Source organism: Pleurodeles waltl, chromosome 1_1, assembly GCF_031143425.1.
Source record: "Pleurodeles waltl isolate 20211129_DDA chromosome 1_1, aPleWal1.hap1.20221129, whole genome shotgun sequence".
Lineage (NCBI taxonomy): Eukaryota > Metazoa > Chordata > Amphibia > Caudata > Salamandridae > Pleurodeles > Pleurodeles waltl.
In genome coordinates this window covers 938282991-938304760 of record NC_090436.1, presented here as the reverse complement: position 1 = coordinate 938304760, position 21770 = coordinate 938282991, and the positions used below count along the sequence as shown (strand labels likewise).

Sequence of the window (21770 nt, the reverse complement as noted above, 5' to 3'; positions counted from 1 at the left end):
TTGGTTTTGTCAATGGTTGTTTATTGCTTTAGATAAATAAGCAACAACAATGGCTTCGGTGTATAAAATTTTGAAAATGCTTCAGTTGATGAGATTGCAAGGAAAGAACTTTAACAAGTCTCTTTAAAGTTACTTCATAAGCAGCTCAGAGTGGTACTGCTACAGAGTTAAGATTTTTTTTCCACCCTGACGGTGAGGGCAAAAATGGAGAGACCAATACGGGGACCTGTCTCATCACCTAGTGATAGGACCCGGCACACTCAAAGCCCTGCCCAGAGTGGCATCCCAGGCGGCCCAGTGTTTTCGTGACCCAAAGTTAACAGGTCCAGAGACCATGGCTGCGGGCATAGATACAGCCAGGCCCTTAGCACACTCTTCCAGCACCAAAGGGGAAACCGTCAGTGTTCTTGCGCAACACATTATTACTTGAATCATAACAAAGGTACTTTTCTTGATGCAATACTATAAATTCTATACTCTAGACTACAGGGATCATGTTCATGTTTTCTGTATCGCAGTGTTTTGACATACATATAAATTGTATAGACATGGAGTAAACAGTAGTTCCCGCATACAGCAGACTTATGGCTCACATCTGCATCCTTCATTTGTCTTAGTTGTTCTCAGTTATGACTTTTTTTTTTATATAGAGCGTTCTTCAATTTTTTTTTATATCCCTGTAAGTAACTAGTCACAATTATTCAGCTCACTAATACTCAGTTTATTGACATGGTATGGATGAAAGGGCTGAGTGCCCCTTCCAGATTTCATAGTTGTGACCCTCAAGAGATACATGAATCTCTGTTGAGGGTGCATTAACAATAGGATAATATTATCCTTAAGAAAACAGAGGAGAAATAGCTAAACTTTCTATGCTACAAGACAGAATAACCAATTAGGAAGAAAAGTACCCTGTGCTTATGTCTCTTGTTCTCACAAGAAGGTGGATGGGTAACAGATTTTGTAAAGACCTTCACCAACCAGAACAGTATTTATTGGAATACCTTCCTCCAACCTACTGCCCTGCACTTAACTTAAAAAGGTGCACACATTGCTGCACTCCATGTGGCTGGCCTAAGCAAAGTTTATGAGTGTGTCAGGGTTCGCAGGCGGTCTCTGATTTCACGTCGGTGATCTACACCTCAGTCGCCGCAGCGGAAGAGCGGCCATACTTCCCTGCAGGAGCGAGCCTTAGCCTATATGGCTCAATGCCATCATGCCATCCGGCTTATATCTCAACTGGCAGTCCCCTCCAGTGGCCCCAGGAGAGTGAGGCTTTTGCTGACCGAATACCCCTTTCTTTAATGAATGCACATGGATGATGGATTAGTGTCTCCCCCTTGAGCGTGTCTTTGAAACACTTATCAAACATTGACACTTGCAGCAGTGAAGCTTGGAGCTCTGCAGCAGATAATTAGCCTTTTTCTGCTCTTGCTTTCCCTATTTCCCATGCCTTCCCCTGCTTGCTGGCCTGTCGTTGTGTCACACGGCCAGTTTCTAGTCATCAAGCCTGCTTGTCAGGCCTACTGATACCTCAGGCTTACTGTTACCTCAGTCATACTGCAAACTCCTGTCTGCTGCTACATCAAACCTACTCTTATCTCATCGTGATACACCATTGTAACGCCTCGAAACAAAATTCACCAAAGGCAGCAGCCTGTTCCTTAGCCTTGCGCTTCTCAAGAGGAAGATAGAGCATCTTTGGTTCTTGCAGTCAGTGCTTGGTAAATAATGTTCTGCAGCCTTGCCCAGCTCGCACCAGCATCTCAGTGGGAAGTTCTGCATGAGACATGGAGCGCTGGGTGAAAGATGCAGCTGACAGGATGAAGAGATACCATAGATGTCAATCTTGGAGTTCTTTTTTCTCCTGCCATTTCTTTGAAACATTGCGTACCTGGAAGAATAGGCGTGACAAGCCCTATATCTATGCTTATTCAAGATGTTGACCTCTCCAGTGTTTGTTCCCTGAAGCGCCCAGTGGTGTTAACCTTTCCCTTGTGGTGTCATTTCCTGCTTAGTGCATACACAGGCTTTTGATAGAGACGGATGCATTGGAACACGTTCCCTCATTTTTCATTGCATTCATTACTCATTAAGTTACCTTTTTGTCCAGGAATTTCTGCTGTCTTTTATTTCAGGAGGATTCCTTTTGGATTCTTTATTCTGGAAGCTCTTATGTAGAACTCCTTCTCAACCCTGATTCAGGGTGTTTTCAGTGATTCAACTACAATCAAGAACTACCAATATTGCAAAGAAGTTTTTCTTCCTATTATGGATTTTTGTTCTTATCTTGGACCCTCTTAAAGAGGTGATTAACCTATTTCATGTGTATATTATGTGCAGGGTGACACCATGGCTGCTGCAATGTGTTTACCTTCCACAGGCAGTCACAAAAAATTGCAGTACCCATTTTTGTTGTCTACCACAGCAACAACTACAGAAAAGATTACCACCACACATGGCGACAACATGTTTTGGTGTGAATTCGTTCAGTTGCTTTGAAAAACCTTTAAAAACCTGACTGTGTTTGACAGGCTGCTAAATGGGTTGGTGAACCAGTTAAAAAACTGAAATTTGCTTATTTGGAATCTGATTGGCTGTGAAGAGCTGGTCATTTCAGCTGTGATAGCCATTTCCTGGTTTGCAAGCCAGTAGCCAATCAGCTCACGTTATGGTGGATCGAGACATAGGGCAAGTTTGCACTTCTGTCCCTCTCTCTTCTTCCTCTTACAGTTAGTTTAACTTCTACCCAACACTTAGGCCACGAGGCGCTGTATACAAGATTTGGCCGAGGGCTGTGCTCTCTACTCAGTTCTAGTTCACTGAAAGGTGACTGCTCTAATACTCTGCACAAGCCCTGGCTTCATGCCAAGTGCCTCATTGACCCTTTGGTCTTGTCTATGACATAAGTCCTATCCCATGTGTTCCTCTGCCACAGGCTTGGTGGTTGTTTCTAGACTCCACAACTCATCGCACATTGACGATACTATCAACAAATGGAAAGAATAAAAAAAAAACATTGATTAAGGCAGTAGTACACCAGTCATGTGATGTGATAAGGTATGTTTCATTCTTTGGTTTGCCTTCTTTGTTTCTTAACAATATATTTAGCTTGTGACAAAATACCGTCCATATAGATCACAAAGGGCCTGATTACGAGTCACTCGTTTTTTCCCGACCCATGCATGAACCCCCATTTACACACCGATCTGAATTATGAGTTGAGTGTTACTTAACACATCCGATAATTATCGGATGCATTAATTACCTCAACCTTCGTTAGATTTCGCAGGGTCAAGCCTGGCGAAATTTAACGGGTAAATCAGGCCCTAATTACCGCATAATGCGGATTTTGGTGTGCTAAACACGTAAATCTGCATTTTATTCCCCAGAAACTTGTAATAGGTGCTCTGTATCTCACCCAATAAATGTCGAACTATACGGTGTCGTTATTTACCAGGTTCACAACGACAAAGTGAGACCTGTGGTTCACGGTGTCCCTGGTGTTTGAAAAGAGAATGTGGTGCAGGCGGGCAGGACTTTATACTCATTAGTTTTTAGACCTTTTTTTTCCAAAACAATGTTGTGATGCTCAGGAAATTATCCAGCGAATCACAATGTGTTTGGAAACGGGCAGCTTAGACATCAGGACATGCCCGTATTAGCCGTATCTGGGAAAAGGACCTTTCAAAAGTGTTCTTGTAGAATACTTATTATGCATTGGAATGCTGATTGGCAAACTGCAAAGTGAATTACTTTTTTTGTTTGGTTTGTAGGTTTTCGGCCAACAGACTTTTTTGGTGCTATTTACATGAGCAACACAACGGACGTTGAGATGGCAGCAGTGGACTGTGACAAAGCTGTGACTGTGGAGTTCAAGCATGATGACAAATTGAATGAAGATAGTGGAGCTCTAATTCAGGTATTTATGTGGCAAAACCATAATTCCAACATTCCTTCTGGCCCAACAATACCCAGTCAGAACGGGTTTACAAGGTTTGGTGACAGAATATAATTTCAAAAATATTGCCTCATTGGAGTTAATAATAAAAAAAATATATACTCTTGATGGAACAGTACTTTTTGTCAACTGTATTTAGGACACTCTATTTCTGTCAGTTCACATTTTTGGAAACAGGATTTTACAAGCAGAGCAAAAATACTGCATTTTTCGCCACACACAAATTCACCGGGTAAAACCTGGTAGAATTTGTGTGTAGCAATACCAGAACCTTTGTGAGTTTTGGGACGCTACACAAGGTAAAACATTCAGTAGTACTGCGAAACCCCCCATTACGCAGAAGATAGAGGTGTAATACTTCACCCAGTGAATATTGCTCCATTGTTACTGTCCCACGTACTAGAGCACTCATAATAAGCCCCAGCCAACACCTGTTTACTGAATCAAAACAGTATTGCACTTAGAACAACACAGCAGTTCATAGCCAGTCCCAGTGCCTACACCATCCCATCATATCCTTCAGCACAGGGATCTGTGTTCAAATGCAGTGGTCTCTAGGAGAGAAGTTCCATGCCCTATTTAGTGTTTCAGTTAAGGAACCCAGATTTTGAGAAAGTGAAACTGCTGCGTATCCGAGAGGGGCCTAGCTGCCATGCATGTCTTATTTGCTCTACCTTGAAATAGTGATTTATTTTAACACCCTTTTCTCGTCAATCTTTTAACAGCATTTTCCTTTGCTTTAAACCCTTTTAGCCTCAATGTCTTGTTTATATTTAGATAAAGTGGGTCAAATGCATATATATACAGAACGCAATTTGCAGGCAACCATTTCAGTATAATTGAGCCCCCTCATGTGTGCTACATAGCTTATTCAAGCAAGCATTCACTCATTTTTTTTCTGTCTCCAGTACAGAAATCCTACTGCTTGTGTAGGGTTGACTCTTCTTTTATTTCTTTCAGAAGAACTAGATTTATATTGTCTATGCAATTTTTATTTTAACAGTCACGACATTGATCTTTCTTACCTTTAAAAAAATTAAATTTACTTCCATCCGAAGCAAAACTGCCCATCGATCATTGTTTCCCAGGGTAGGCAACAAGTGAACTCACATTTTTAAATGCAAAGGGAAAGCACCACAGCTTTTGTCAGATTGGTTTAAGTTCCTCTGCGTCCCAAGGACAGACAGCCTGCAGGCTCCTAACCATACGCATGTGCATCCAGGGAGACGCCTCGAACACAGTCAGTTGCTGCATTTTATAGGGTCCCTAGTCAGCTCTGCATGACGCTGTCATCATATTTTCCATTTTTGTGCCAAAGTTATGTGACAGCTCCACCAATTAAATGCATTTATTCTGGTGCAGAGCCAAAACTCCATACATCAGATGACAGTTACAATCTGCCAGTGACTTTTAAGTATGGTGTTATCACTATGTGGATGACTAAACACCGGCTGAGGGTGCTGATCTTGTGCCACATCTCACTGTATAGATTGTATAAACTGTTTGAAACAGTCAAAAGTATATTTAGCTGGCTCTTAAAAGATGTATTTATGGGGAATAGTGAGAAGCACCGAGCTGATGAGCATCCAAAGAATAACATGCCCATTACTGTCTGTGTTCTGCCGTAACCCTGTATTCTGTGTAAAGTATTTGAGCACAGTTTTAGCTGAATGCCGATTGTGGCATAGTGTTAAAAAAAGAGACAATTACACCTTACTTTTACAACTTACATTCTCACTGTGACTTACACCTTACTTTTACAACTTACATTCTCATTGTGTGCACGAATGTGATACATGGTAAAAAAAACGATTTAAATATTGTCACACTGTTTAAAAAAAACTTTCTGCTCTTTTCTACTTAGTTTTTATTTGATTTGAAGTTTGATTTTAGTAACCTCAGCAGGCAAACATTTGTATTCTTAATTCCTATTTTGCCTCCCAAGACTTCAGTTGTACATTCTCCAAAATCTACAGATTTGTGTTTTTTCCCAGAGTATTATACCAGTTCCTTATACAGGGTTTACAGGCTTCCTCTTGTACTAATCAAACAAAAACATCCTTATGTGAAAAGTGGCGCTGACTCTCAATTTTTTTTTTTACATTCACAAGAATTTGCTAGACAGTTTATTGATCTTTTCTCTAAAAATAGCACTATCTGGCTCTTACACTTCTTGGTGCAGGCATCAACTTCAGGGGTAACGTCTAATTTGTACCTCTTGTTAGAAATCGATTTATCAATCAATTTAGTTGGCAGTGGTATGCACCCTGTCAAAGTAGGAACCACAGTCCTAGTCAGGGTAAGTCAGTTACGCTTCCTAAATTAACCTGTGCTCAACCTCTTGTAGCTTGGCACAGAGCAGTTAGGTTTAACCTAAGAAGCAATGTGTGAAGTGTTTGTGCAACACATGTATTACAGTAATACATTGACAACACCACAAAAAGACCACACCAGTTTAGAAACATAGGGAATATTTATCTGATTAAACTTATACCCCAATGACAAAAATCCAATTACACTTGTATAGGTTATCATGTTTCAAGCATGATATTGAAACTCACAGTGCTTAGAAAGATGCATGCACTCCCTTACAGGAAGTTACGGTAGGTTCTCTTTGGAGGAGTACTAAGAAAGCACTTGCAGTGGAAGTTTTGATGCAGTCTACCAACCTTAATGGTTTGCATGGGATCTCAGTTTCCCCCACCCATGGAGATTGGAATTCACTGCGGGGCAGAAACACACAGCAGGCAGGCGAGAGCTGCGGCGCGGGGTCTCACTGGGTATACATGCACAGAGGCTGAGCAGTCAGCCCACTCCCCTTACTCACAGTACCTTGTCGGTGTCTGAACGGCCGGGTGAAGGTGTCCTAAGTCATGGCAGCTGGGCTGGACACAGCGCAGTGGTGCAGAATGCTGGGCTGCACTCAACACATGCTGAGCTTGGTAAACTAAGAAACTCTGCACGTGCTGGCTTGGCAAATGAAGAAGCTATCGACACACGCTGACTTTAGTGACCGAAGAAATGCTCAATACGTGCTGATGTTGGTGACCGAAGAAGTGCTCGATATGTGCTGACTTTGGTGAGCGAAGATGTGCTCGATATGTGCTGACTTTGGTGAGCGAAGATGTGCTCGATATGTGCTGACTTTGGTGAGCGAAGATGTGCTCGATATGTGCTGACTTTGGTGACCGAAGATGTGCACAATATGTGCTGGCTTTGCTGAACGAAGAAACGCTCAACTTGCACTGACTTTGGTAAACGAATTAGCGCTTAATACGCACTGACTTGGTGAACGAAGAAGAGCTCGGTGCGCTGACTTTAGTGAATGAAGAAGCGCTCGACACACGCTGACTTGGTGAACGAAGAGGTGCTTGACATGAGCTGGTCGAGGGAGCCTGTCACGCACTCAAAGCAGTCAGACATACAGTTCCTCTTGAGATTCACTGCTACTAGACTCACAGGTGAGAGAGTCCCACAATAGTGGTGCACAGTTGAATTCTTTGATGGCTCTGAGATTTCCAACTAGGGACAAGCCAACAAGCCCTTGGAGTTACTTAAGATGTCCTTTGATGTCACAGAGCAGTAGTAGACCTTCTCACTACAAGAGGCAGCAGGCTACAAGCCAACACAGCAGAGCAAGTTTCAAAGTGTCAGTCTTTCCTAGCAGCATAGCAGGCAGTACGCCAACATAGCAGAGCAAGTAGCAAAGTGGCAGTCCCTCCTAGCAGCACTGCTTCTTTTCTTAGCGGCGTTTCTTCAGGACCTAAAAGTGAACTGATATGGTGGGGTTTGGGGTCCAGTATTTACCAAAATTTGTCTTTGGAGTCGAGGGTCTTCAAAAGAGGACTTTGAAGATCACAAGGTCGCTTCCCTTCCTTCCCTGTCTTCAGATACACTACAGGGGGTATGCAGCCCTTTGTGTAAGAAGAAGCACAACCCTGCCCCGGTGTATGTGTCAGCTCCTCCCTCCCATCTAGCTCAGGAAGACCCTTCAGCCAGGTGATGGCCCGTGAGGATGCAAATGTCAATCCCAAGCTCCCTGTGTGCGACTGTATAGAGGGGATGTGCAAAGCCCAACTGTCATCTACCCTAGGCATGTATTTAGAGACAGGAAAAGGCACAGAATGGTTAAAGTAAGAAAAAGCCAATTTTCTAAAAGTGCAATTTTCAGACCTACATTTTAGAATCCGAGTTCACCATAGGTGTGGTTTTAAATTGAGTCCAGAGACACCAAACTCCTATCTAGATCTCTTCCCACTTGGAAATTACACTTAAAAGATGTTTTAAGGCAATCGCAATGTTAATCTATGGGAGAGATAGGCCTTACATAAGTGAAAAACGAATTCAAGGGTTTTTCATTACCTGGACATGTTAAACAAAAAAGTACATGCCCAACTTTTTAAATATACTGCACCCTGCCCATAGGGAGAACCAGGGCCTAACTTAGGGGTGCATATATGTAATAAAAAGTAAGGTTTGGGCCTGGCAAGTGTGTACACTTGCCAGGTTGAAATGGCAGTTTAACTCTGCGGTGGCAGGCTTGAGGCAGATTTGAAAGGCTACTGTAGTGGGTGGTAAAATCAGTGCTACAGGCCCACTAGTATTATTTAATTTGCAGGCCTTGGGCACATATAGTGTGCTTTATTTGAGACTTACAAGTAAATTAAGTATGCCAGTTGTGGATAAGCCAATATTACTATGTTTAGAGTACAGAGCACCTGCACTTTAGCACTGGTTGGCAGTGGTAAAGTGCACCGAAACCTCAGAGCCATCAAAAAACGCATCAGAAAAAGTTAAGGAGAAACCAGGCCAAGAATGCCAGGTCTAACACCTCTTTTTTTCAGAATGACAGCTACATGGCCAGTGTTAAAGCTCATAGACTAATGTGACTGGTATTTGTTAGGTGGACAATTGACTAATTGCTCGCTTCATAAAGCTTCAGTGTAGCAAACCTGGGAAACGGATTGGCTTCTCAAATATTTAAAACCAGGTATACATTGAGCTACAGCACAGTCATAACTTTGTGAAGAACGTTTTTTGCAAGCTTGCAGTAATGCAACTTACTACCATATTTGTAGTTGTGTGTTATTTTGCTCCATTTCGGTTTGTGGTTGTTGGTGCTGTTTTGAATTGCCATATTTGAATTTGGTGTGCAATAAACAAAATACAAACACAGCAACCAAAGAAGAGTCTTAAGTCAAGGTAGTTAATACAGAAGAAATGAATGCATCATGTAAAATAGTTGCTTGTACCCACTCATGCTTGCTTCTACTGCAACAGACTTCTGAAAATGTGCATGTCTGTCTGGTTGCACCTCTTCCACTGTAGAAATAATGTCACAAGTTGTACCCATTAAATTCATTTTGGAAGCCTATAATCAGATTGAAATAATATGCATGCAGCGTGCAGTGTTACAGGTCTTAAAGATATTTTTCTACTCCTTCTTCAGACTACAAACTTCTAGGAACAATTTCCTTTCACTTTACTGTCTAGTCAGCCATTAAGGCTTTACTGGTTCTAGAGTCCACCAAAAAACAAGACCAGTTCTTCTTCACTGTTTATTAATGAGAGAAAACTTGAAAAAGTTGTTTTTTATGTCCTGAAATACTCTTAATGGATCTGGCTTCCTGGCTGTATGATCTACCAGTAGGTCCTTTTCCCTGTGATGTCTCCTGTAAGGTTTTGGAGCAGTATCACAGATGTTTTCTGCTTCACACTGAGAAGAGGGCAAATCTTCAATTTCTGTGTCTTCTAAGGATTTCCTCCCCCCCCCCCCCCCACCCCCCAGTGAGTATATGGGGTTATCTTGCCCACCCTAAGCAGTAGAAATATAAGCCTATGAGGCTAACAAGTTCTGGGATTAAGAAATTAACTTTCTGGGATCTTTAATATGCTGCAATCACAGAGAGTCTCAGGTTTAAGGTAGCTCTCACATCCCAAACGAAGAATAGCACAGCCTCATATGTTCCAACCCACCTATATTAGAAGCCTAGTAGTGGTGATCGACCATGCATCTCACACTTACTTTGGCAATAGAAGACTGAGAACATCTCTTCATTTCCATCAATGCTTGTAGCTGCAGAGATGTCAACTCTCTGAGGGAAACCTAGGAATCTACCAGTGGTGTCTTGACCACTCCCTATTGCTGCCCATCCAGTTCTTTAGTACCCAAGGGGTCTCTCCCACTTTTTGGATAGGTCATCCCAGGCTAGAGTCAACCAGAAGGATTTTCACCATGTCCCTACACTGCATATTTATGTCCCAGCATTGTAGTAAATAATTATTTTATGTTTTGATGATGGTTTAATTTTGTCACTAATACTACCAAGGGTTTGCAAATGATGCTCCTTGTTATGGGAACCTGTCATAAGAAAGATCCGAAAGTCAACACATACAGTCTATGATGTGAGCAGTGTGAATTCTTGCCCCAGGAACTTTACCTTGAAAGCTAGGCAAATTAAAAAGGTTGCATTCGGTATTAGGTTGGAGAAGGTGGAGAAGTGTGGCACAATGGTTAGAGTGGCAGACCCTGAAGCAGAGATCTGGCTCAAGACCAGGGTTCAAGTCCTGCTTCGGCAGGTCTTGGGCTCAATCCCCTTGGACCAGATAATTCTCGCCTCGGTGCCTAATCTAATTAATGGGTCCCACTCTGCAACTCTGGGCAATAGCTTGCTTAATCTCCACAACGGCCCCAACAGCGCTTGGATGCCTGGCTTCACCCTGGGGGTGCCCAGGAGTGGGCACCTCACAGGGAAAAGCCAGGAGGGGTTCCATAGCGGTATGAGTACAGCGCCTTGAGACCCTAACGGGTGAGTAGTGCGCTATACAAGTGCAAATTTTACAGTTTACAGTTTAAGTTTACAGGTTATATTCTACATTTTTGTGCCAGGGTTGTTTCATTTAAGCTTATAGTACATTCTCTTCAAATTTTCAAATTCCATGACATTTTAGGCATAATGCAGGTCTTTGTTTCTAACCATGTTTAACACATGTGCCAAAGTGTGTAACTGTATTCATAACTGTATGAAATTAATATTGAACATTTTGACACTAAATAACAGCAGCGCTATAAGCATCACAGAACACACCATTTCTAAAACGTTATCCACCCTTTTTATTTTTACCTAAAACCATAATATGACTCTTATTAGCTGAATGCTATCACACCGTTTCTCATTTGGCAGGAAGTTATGTCACTGATTGGTTCTAAGGACAGGCTTAAGTAGTTAAAGGCACAGTCATTTCTTACTCTTTTTAAGGGTATTGTAGCCTATGGCATGAGCGCGCTCCTGTCAGTAAAATTGGCTTCTCTGGGCTGATGACCATCTACCCATAACTTTAAAGGTGTAGTTGTGTTCCCGGAGTAGGGACATTTGGGAATTTTTTGGGAGGTAATGTGAGTAGCTTTAGTGAAAATTGCCCATGTTACATGAGATAGATTTCACTGGTCACCTGTATGAAAATTGAGGTTAGGGAAAACCTTCTGTACACATATCATTCAGTCTACCATCTGAAAAATGGCTTGAGCAGAAAATATCTTAAGTCTGCAGAACACATCAGTTTTGCAGTTCTTGCAAGATATTTTCTGTTTGAACCAGGCAAATATTAGACAAACAGTATAATCAGAAGAAAAAAATATGTGAAACCCAATAATAAGGAACTGCGCAAGATTTTGCGTGTGTAAAAAGTATCTCCTGGGCCTCACAAAGAATTCTGATTGTGTTGCAGTTAAAGCAAGTCAGTGTTAGGTGTGGTCAATAAATTCTATTTCGCCAACGGATTCCGTGGAGTGGCGAAGTATTTTTCTTGCATGCGGCTCACCAACAGTAAGTTGACAATCGAGATTTGGCATCCCCTATTGTGATTTTTGGTCACTAGGAGCGCACCCGGTGAGATTTCCCCAACATGGGCGGTCACGACAGTTCTCGATGAAAAAGCTGCCGCTCGAGTAGAAAATCTACAGAAGCAGCAGCAAAATAAACTCGAGAAGCAGTGCCTCTGGTGCGATGAGTAGTGCCATTCACACTGATTTTTCAGCAGCGAACAAGCCCCTGCTCCTAAAAATCAGTGAAAGCAGCTTGACCTGCCTATTCCCGGCCATTCGTGGAACTCCGCGGAATCTCAGAGTTTTCATGTAAGTTCCACCCACGTCTAGTCAACATCCATCAAGCATGTTTTTTTTTTAAATAGTGAAAGGCTCTTGAGGTAGTCACCTTAACACTTTCAAGGTTTTTTCTTTTTTTTTAATTCTGACTTAAATCCGAAGTGACTGCTTATTGCAAATCTGAGTAAGTAAATGTGTCAGCAGAGTGTCTTCTACATTTCAGTAATTCAGTGATTTGAATGAAGTATATTTCGTTAAGCAAGCTAAAATGTTTGTTTTGTTACTGTAGTGTGCTCTGCTGTACACCACAATTGGAGGAAAAAGGCGCCTTCTGATTCACAACATTGGCCTGAACTGCAGTGGACAGCTTTCTGACATCTACAAGAGCTGTGAGACGGATGCACTAATAAACTTTTTTGCTAAATCAGGTACAGTTCTACAGTACACTTGCATTTCTTCATATTGTTTTTTACTCAAAACCTAGCCTTGCCTCTGCCTGTTCAGTTTTATTGTGAAAAATTCATGAAAAAGAACACTCACTTGCATTTTTGTTGTTTTAAGTATATAGTCTGTCTAATACAATGGTGGTCATGGATGTTTTATTCCTGGCAAATTCTGCTTTTTCATGTGATGTAATGTACCCTCGGCTGCACAAAAGTGTGTGAAATGGAACGTAAAACTTTTATTTTTCCCCCAACCCTAGCATACAAGGCTGTCCTGAGTCACCCACTAAAGACAGTCCGAGACATTCTTGTAAACCAGACTGCTCACATGCTGGCATGTTACAGGAAACACTGCGCAAGCCCTTCTGCACTCAGTCAGGTGAGCATCACATGCCCTACATTTCTCAATTAAGGTCATTTCATTCCAGATGCATGTTTAACAATTGATCCATTAATGAACACACAATGTGAACTCTGTATTATAGATAAACAAATTTGTGATCAATTTGATGTCCTTTATCCATCCTCTTCCATTTTGCTGCTTGTTGCGAAGTTTGGGGTTGATGTAGAGTAGGGTGGAAATGCTGAATCCTCAAATTGTTTCGAAATAATTGTAAATCCATGTGGAATCCTTTCATGGAATTTCTGTGCACCATGGAGTAAGTATAGTGAAGGACGTTCCCAGATAGCTTTCTTTTACAGCTACATTCGAAATCAGATTCTTGGTATATCTGTCCTGCAGAGACTAGTAAGGCTGATTTTGTCATCTTATGTAAGTACTTAAGGTGTAGATTTATGTGGCCTTCTCACAACCTTACGAGCATCTCTACCACTGTTATACTTTCTGCCAACTTTATCAAACTTCCAACATGTTTGTCGCCACTGCAGACTTAAACATGCACAAATGGATGTCATTGAGTTCAACTGATGATTTTTTTTTAAAGAACATATTTGAAATTTTAGCTGGGATAGCAGGAATGAAAAGAGAAGCTATAAAGTTACAAATACATTAAACCATTGAACATTTGGATTAAGATTTTGGTTGCACAGGAGTTAGACTGGATAAGATCTTCCAAAAGAATGTATTACTACTATTTAGTTTTATTGAATTCTCTGTTTTGCAGCATTAGGGAGATCTTTGGAATACTGCAATAAAAATGTGTTGGGATACTTTGAAAGACACGCTCTCTAAAATTGTATCAATTTTTTGAACTTGTTACCTGTGTCGCCCTTTCAGTTTCAGTGTGCTTCTAAATATCTCAAATCTGCCCTTTTTTAACATTATAAATATAGTACCTTATACAACTTTTATAGGTTCTAAAAGCCAGTATCTCCATCATGGATGAGTTGCATTTCAAGACACTACTTTTATAACATACTCATTGATGCTTCTCAGTGATGAACTCTCTGTATTTTGAACCATGGGAAAAAGGAATAGCAATATAATACTACTTGATTATTATGTTCAGGCTTGGGACTTGTGTTGACAAGCTGTAGATATGGGAGTTGTCAGGAGGCAAAATGGACCAGATGTACAAAGTATTTTTGTGGTCACAAACACTCCAAGTCAGAGTTTGCACCTTAAAAAAATATTTTTGCCATTTGATAAACCCATTTTATGACCTGGAAATTGGTTACCAAAACCCAAAATGAGTTTAGAAGGGCACAATGAATCACTGCTTTCAAGAAGCGCGTTTAGGGTGTTCCTTCTGTACAGCTATTGGTTATGGTATGTATCAATGTTTTGGGACCAAATTTGGTTGCAAGCATTGACATTTTACGGACACCCAACATGGGGTGGTAAGCTATTCACATAAGGGAAGAGGGTCCCCTTGGTACACTTTTCAGTTGTGAACATAAAAAAGCTTGATGGGTAGTAGGAGGACCACTGCCTATTCTCAGACACACTTTTTAAAAGTGCCAAACATTTTTTTTAAACAGTCCCTTTTTCTTTAAGGAAAATGGGCTACATTAAAAATACTAATAATTTAAAAACTGATCACAGAGATGGTGATCTGCTGATCCAAGAAGGCCAGAGCCCATGTGATGGGCACCAGTCATAGTGAGTCTTAGTTTGGACCTACTTTATGAATATTGATGAGCTAGGTCAGATAGCGACATACTACAAGTTGGAATTTTGTTAATCAACTTATTAGTACAATTGCTTAATTCCACGCAGGTCGCACAAATGGTCAGAATTTGTGACAATATTTTTCCACCAGTGTTCTGTACATCTGGCCCAAAACATTGAAGAATAGTTCAACAGAGTCAAGTTTTATCCCAAGTCCCTAGGGTCTACCTAGCAATATCAAATTAACCAGAATGGATGGTTCCTTGTATGAGATGAAATGTTAGGCCAACCAACTCACTGGGATAGCTTTGATGAGCAGTCACAAGACCAAGGTAATCATAGACTGTGACAATGTTTACACAAGGAACATTATACCACAGTTATTCAAATCTGAATGTCATTCCGAGTTGTTACTTAGCTAGAAGAACAATCCTTTATTAGCACCTAAAATATAAATACAGCAAAAAGATGTGGAGGTATTTAATTTATGTTGCTGTTTTATGTTGATGATATTATGTATTTATGTTACTGAATAAAGATTATTTATTGCAGCTCATCCTGCCAGACTCCATGAAGGTGCTGCCAGTGTACATGAACTGTTTGCTGAAAAATTATGTATTGATAGGCAGCCCAGACATATCAACGGACGAGAGAACTTACCAGAGGCAGTTGGTCATGTCCATGGATGTTGCTGACACACAATTATTTTTGTACCCACAATTTATACCAATAGTAAGTATTTGTGGCATGACAGTGTTCAGCAAGATTCTTTATGAGTACTGTTAATGGGTGTGAGTACCAGAAATGGCTGTGGTAAAGTTTATCGTGTTGACTAAAAGCCAGGAAACACCAGTGTGAACAAGTGGCTCTTGGACACTGAAAGGGGAACGACCTGGTTGTTTCCATGTTTACATTCTCATCCAGTGCCTGATATGTGCAATATGCAGTGCTCCGCAGACTAGCTCAGATTGAAGGCAGAATCCAAAAAATCGCATCCACTACCGAAGTGTACCTTTCAAAGATGGTTCACATTTGTACACTTGTAAAATCTTTGCACCATCATAGCTATCACTGAATGCAAAATATTTTGCTGCAATTGCTCATTTCCTAAACATTCCATCCATACTTGCGTAAGCCATATCTTTCTGTTATAACCTTCTCACGGGCCAAGCCAAAGCCATCCTTTCATTAATGAAGACAGTCTCAGAGCGAATGACTCTGCACTCCCACCCATTCAAGGAGATGCACAAGACAGGTGCAGCTCATCATCAGAGCGCCTCGAACTGCAGCAAGGCTCCAGAGGAAGCTGCCCTTTTTAGAGGGGAACAGACCTCCTCATACAAGTACAGATTGTAGGAGTTTGTGTGAGCACATGCAGAAATTAGGTGTGTAAGAAAGAAAGATTATTTAACAGGAACACAGTTTGGGTGTCAGTGTCTCCTCTTGGTGTTGGAAAGAAGTACTGCCAGAGTACGCAGTCCAAGTGGAATTGCAGCACCGCACAACAAGTGTTGTTAGGAATATAAACTTCCCAGAGGCTTTCTTGGAAGCAGACCTTGAACCTCCCAGAACAAATCTGAGTAGAACAAGTGATAACACCCTGGACTGCTCTAGCTGAGAACCACAAACTCCTTTCATTGTCCTAAAGGGCAGACATAGAGCAGCTTCTCAACTCAGGAAATGCCTCCTAGCATTTTGTTTAGTAAGGTCCCATTGGTGAGAATTATTGTCTCTCTCATTTCTCATCATATATTGTTCCGTGCTGTCAATGCTGCTTTTTAAGTAAATGCATTGCCACCCGCTTTGTGTCCCAAATTTCTCAGACAACTTTTTGCATATATGATCCAAGCTACAGCAATATTTGCAGTTTCAGCTATGGTAGGTGCATACATATTTGAAATAAGCACTTTGTTATGTATTTATTTCTGCCCCATATAGTGCCTCTATATTCCAAGAAAAATGGCCGTTGGTGCATGTGAAGTCTTCGTCGTCCTTCAGCACAGTGAAGTAGTGGACACTTTTTAACACAACATTGGAAACATTACACTCGATTCACATGTCCAACCATAAAGGTTTTATGTAATTGTGTTAAATGTAACTCTGTATTTATTACACTCCAAAATACTAGCAGTGTATTAAAGTCCTTGCTTGTAGCTATGGATGGTTGGAATTTCCCACCACAGATCAAAACAGACATCAACTAAGTCAAGAAAACGGCCTTTTCTGTTTTCTACAAGTGCTTTATCATGGATTGACGAGTTTGCTTTTGTCTGGATGGGTGATTTGGTGAATGTAAGTGGATGAGTGGGTGAGAGTGCATGGCTGAAGGTGTCCATGAATAAGTGCATGGATGAATGGCCGACTGTGCATAAATGGGTGTTGAGTTAATGTTATGTTATACAGACTCATAGAGTGCACCATCACCCACGAGGTTATCCTGGCACTAAGAATGGTGCGAGTCTAGCAAAACCTAGGGGCTAGTGGGACTGCTAAAAAAACAGGTCTACAGCTTTTTGCAGAATTCAGGAGGTGCGGAGGAAGCTCTTATGTGTAGCGGCAAGTCATTCCATGCTTTAGGAGTTGTGTAGGAGAAGAAAAACACCAGATCTGGTTTTCTGTATGCATGGGACATGCATGGGACATATACAAGTAGGAGTCCAAACGAACGGATCTGTATGGAAGGCTTGTGAAACCAGATGTGATTGTTGAGGTGGTTGAGCCAGTGTTATGTAATGCCTTGAAAGTGTGGGTGTATGGGGAGCCAGTGGAGCTGCTTTAAATGTGATGTGATGTGAATCTGGCTTAGGAGGTTGAGAGGTATCTGGCCGCTGAGGTCTGAATGGTCTGCAGCTTTATGGTGAGTTCTTTATTGATCCCGGCATACAGGGTGTTCCCATAGTCAAGCTTGTGTGTGCCAAGAACATGTGCGGTAGTTTTCTGAGTGTTGATTGCGAGCTATTTGAAAATCTTCCTCTGCATCTTCAGGGTATGGAAGCATGAGGGGGTGACTTCGGTAGTCATGTCGAGTTTTTTGTTGAGGACGGTCTTGCCGAAGATGTTGGGAGTGGGGGTCGACCCTAGATCTGTTAGCTACTAGCTGGAGTCCTACAGTGAAGTGCTCTTTCTGAAGGTCACTATTTAATTCCTGTCTGTGTTCAGCTTCAGAAAGATGGTCCTTATCCAATTGACGATTTCAGTCACGTAGGCATTGAAGTTGATCTGGGTACTGGGCATCTTGTCCATGAGGAAGAGAATGAGTTGAATTTCTTTGGTGTAGGAGAGGACACTGGTGTTTTGAGAGCTCATGATGCAGGCTAGACGGATAATGTTTCCATTGAAGAAGGTCAGGCTGTTAGAAATGGGGTTTTTGGTTGGCAGTCAGGTTACCTCCTGTCCAAGCAAAAGCCCTCACTCTAGTCAGGGTAAGTCACACACTATCCAAGATTATCCTGTGCCCACCCTCTGGTAGCTTGGCACGAGCAGTCAGGCTTAACTTAGAAGGCAATGTGTAAAGTATTTGTGCAATAAATCCTACAATACCACCATATAGCACCACAAAAATACACCACACAGTGTTTAGAAAAATATATAATATTTATCAGGATAATTGTAGGTCAAAAAGAATAAAGTTGCAATGGAAAATTGTAGAAATATCACAGGGAAGTGATATAGAGTGTCTTAAGTCTTTAGAATGCAATACAGTGTCTTTCAAGCACAAAGTACCTGGTTTCTGGTGGAAAATCTCCTCAGAGGGCCACAGGAGAAGAGATGCGTGGAAAAAGGGGTGTGTGCGTCGATTTCTCCTCAGCACACACAGACTTGCGTCGGTCTTTTCCACGCGGGGAAGTCGGGCGGCGTTTTCCGGCGCGCAGACAGTCTCTTTTTGTGGATCGCGGGGATTACCAGATGTCCCGGGTCTGTGCGTGGATTCTCCTGCTTGTTTTCCGGCTGCGCGTCGTTCTGCGGGGCTGCGCGTCGAAGTTTCGATCTCACGGTAGGCGTCGCGTCGATTTCTCCTTGGAAGTCGGGCGGCGTTGTCCTTGCGAGGCGTGCGTCGAAAGTTTGGTCTCACGGCAGGCGTCGCGTCGATTTCTCCTTGGAAGTCGGGCGGCGTTGTCCTTGCGAGGCCGTGCGTCAAAGTTTCGCACTCACGGTGGGCGTCGCGTCGATTTCTCCTGGAAAGTCGAGCGGCTTTGTCCTTGCGAGGTTGTGCGTCGAAGTCTCGATCGCCCCGAGGGCGTCGCGTCGATCAGTGTCGGTGTGCGGCGTTTTTCTCGCCGCGAAACAAGCTGTGCGTCGAAAGTTTCGGCGCACGGAGCGTCCAAGTGAAAGGAAGAAGTCTTTTTGGTCCTGAGACTTCAAGGAACAGGAGGCAAGCTCTATCCAAGCCCTTGGAGAGCACTTTCACAGCCAGACAAGAGTTCAGCAAGGCAGCAGGGCAACAGCAAGACAGCAGTCCTTTGTAGAAAGCAGACAGGTGAGTCCTTTGAGCAGCCAGGCAGTTCTTCTTGGCAGGATGTAGTTTCTGGTTCCGGTTTCTTCTCCAGCAAGTGTCTGATGAGGTAGGGCAGAGGCCCTGTTTTATACCCAAATGTGCCTTTGAAGTGGGGGAGACTTCAAAGAGTGGCTAAGAAGTGCACCAGGTCCCCTTTCAGTTCAATCCTGTCTGCCAGGGTCCCAGTAGGGGGTGTGGCAGTCCTTTGTGTGAGGGCAGGCCCTCCACCCTCCCAGCCCAGGAAGACCCATTCAAAATGCAGATGTATGCAAGTGAGGCTGAGTACCCTGTGTTTGGGGTGTGTCTGAGTGAATGCACAAGGAGCTGTCAACTAAACCTAGCCAGACGTGGATTGTAAGGCACAGAAGGATTTAAGTGCAAAGAAATGCTCACTTTCTAAAAGTGGCATTTCTAGAATAGTAATATTAAATCCGACTTCACCAGTCAGTAGGATTTTGTATTACCATTCTGGCCATACTAAATATGACCTCCCTGCTCCTTTCAGATCAGCAGCTGCCACTTCAACAGTGTATGAGGGCAGCCCCAATGTTAGCCTATGAAGGGAGCAGGTCTCCCAGTAGTGCAAAAACGAATTTAGGAGTTTTACACTACCAGGACATATAACTACACAGGTACATGTCCTGTCTTTTACCTACACAGCACCCTGCTCTAGGGGATACCCAGGGCACACATTAAGGGTGACTTATATGCAGAAAAAGGGGAGTTCTAGGCTTGGCAAGTACTTTTAAATGCCAAGTCGAGGTGGCAGTGAAACTGCACACACAGGCCTAGCAATGGTAGGCCTGAGACAAGGAAAAGGGGCTACTTAAGTGGGTGGCACAATCCGTGCTGCAGGTCCACTAGTAGCATTTAATCTATATGCCCTAGGCACCTGGAGTGCACATGACTGGGGACTTATAAGTAGATTAAATAGTTCAATCAGGTATGATCCAAAGTTACCATGTTTACAGAGAGAGAGCATATACACTTTATCACTGGTTAGCAGTGGTAAAGTGCGCAGAGTCTAAAAACCAGCAAGAACAGTATCCAAAACGAGGAGGGAGGCAGGCAAAAAGTTAGGGGTGACTACCCTAAGGCTGTCAGGTCTAACATGTGTCCCCCCAGCTGAAAGTGGGGAGAGCTACCCGACCTCCTGGGAGCTCTCATCGCTAAGGCGGAAGTACCTGGAGAGACCATCAGCATTGGCGTGGTCAACCCCTGGGCGATGTTCCACCGTAAAGTCCATCCCCTGTAGGGAAATGGACCACCTCAGAAGTTTTGGATTCTCACCCCTCATCTGCATGAGCCATCTGAGGGGCCTGTGGTCTGTCTGAACTAGGAAGTGAGTCCCAAACAGGTAGGGCCTCAGCTTCTTCAGTGCCCAGACCACAGCAAAAGCTTCTCTTTCAATAGCACTCCACCTCTGTTCCCGTGGTAATAGCCTTCTGCTAATAAAGACTACCGGTTGATCTTGGCCCTCCTCATTTAGCTGTGCTAGGACTGCCCCTATGCCATGCTCTGAAGCGTCTGTCTGCACGATAAATTCCTGGGAGTAGTCAGGGGCCTTGAGCACGGGGGCCGTGCACATGGCTTCCTTTAGGGCGTCAAAGGCTTTCTGACAAGCCTCTGTCCAATTCACCAACCTAGGTTGCTTCTTGGACGTGAGTTCTGTTAAGGGGGACACAATGGTACCATAGCCCTTGACAAACCTGCGGTAGTATCCGGTGAGGCCTAAAAAGGCTCTCACCTCAGTCTGGGTTCGAGGTGGTTGCCAGGCCTTGATAGTTTCGATCTTGGCCTGGAGTGGCTGCACCTTGCCTCCACCTACTAGGTGTCCCAAGTACACCACGGAACCCTGCCCAATCTGGCACTTACTAGCCTTGATGGTCAGGCCTGCCTGTTGCAGGGCCTGAAGCACCTCCTCGAGGTGGAGCAGGTGTTCCTCCCAGCTGGAACTGTAGACAGCTATGTCATCCAGGTAGGCTGCACAGAAGGCATCCTTGCCAGCCAGGACCCCGTTAACCAACCGTTGGAAGGTAGCGGGGGCATTTTTCAATCCAAACGGCATCACCCGGAACTGGTAATGGCCGTCAGGGGTGGAAAAGGCGGACCTTTCCTTAGCCCCCTCAGTCAGGGCGATCTGCCAGTACCCTGAAGTAAGATCAAACGTACTCAGGAACTTGGCAGCGCCTAGCCTGTCCACGAGCTCATCAGCTCGGGGGATGGGGTGAGCATCAGTCCGTGTGACTGAGTTGAGACCCCGGTAGTCCACGCAGAACCGGAGTTCTGGCTTCGCGCCTGGGGCAGTAGCCTTGGGGACCAACACCACTGGGCTGGCCCAGGGACTACTGGACTTCTCAATAACCCCTAGCGTTAACATCTTGGAGACCTCCTCCTTGATGCTGGCCTTCACCTTATCTGACAACCTGTAAATTTTGTTCTTCACAGGGAGACTGTCACCGGTGTCAATATCATGAACACAGAGGTGGGTCAGTCCCGGAGTAAGGGAGAAGAGGGGGGAGAACTGCTCCAACAGCTCATAGCAGTCTCCTTTCTGGTTTAGAGTCAGGGAGTCAGACAGAATGACCCCGCTTACAGACCCATCACCTTCTTGGGCAGAGAGGAGGTCCGGGAGAGGTTCACTCTCCTCTTCCATTCCTTCATCTGTGACCAGAAGCATGTTGATCTCCGACCTC

The 21770-nt window shown here is 43.3% G+C and overlaps 1 protein-coding gene across 3 annotated transcripts in view; it reads left to right on the top strand.

Annotated features, from left to right (window-relative positions):
• SEC24D (SEC24 homolog D, COPII coat complex component) overlaps positions 1–21770 on the top strand; it is a 319615-nt gene that overhangs the window by 264221 nt on the left and 33624 nt on the right. For all 3 annotated transcript variants that reach the window (XM_069230160.1, XM_069230162.1, XM_069230161.1), the window contains 4 exons: positions 3777–3922; positions 12355–12493; positions 12769–12887; positions 15132–15311. In XM_069230160.1, the coding sequence (XP_069086261.1) occupies positions 3777–3922; positions 12355–12493; positions 12769–12887; positions 15132–15311 (584 nt within the window). The remainder of the gene's footprint in view (positions 1–3776; positions 3923–12354; positions 12494–12768; positions 12888–15131; positions 15312–21770) is intronic.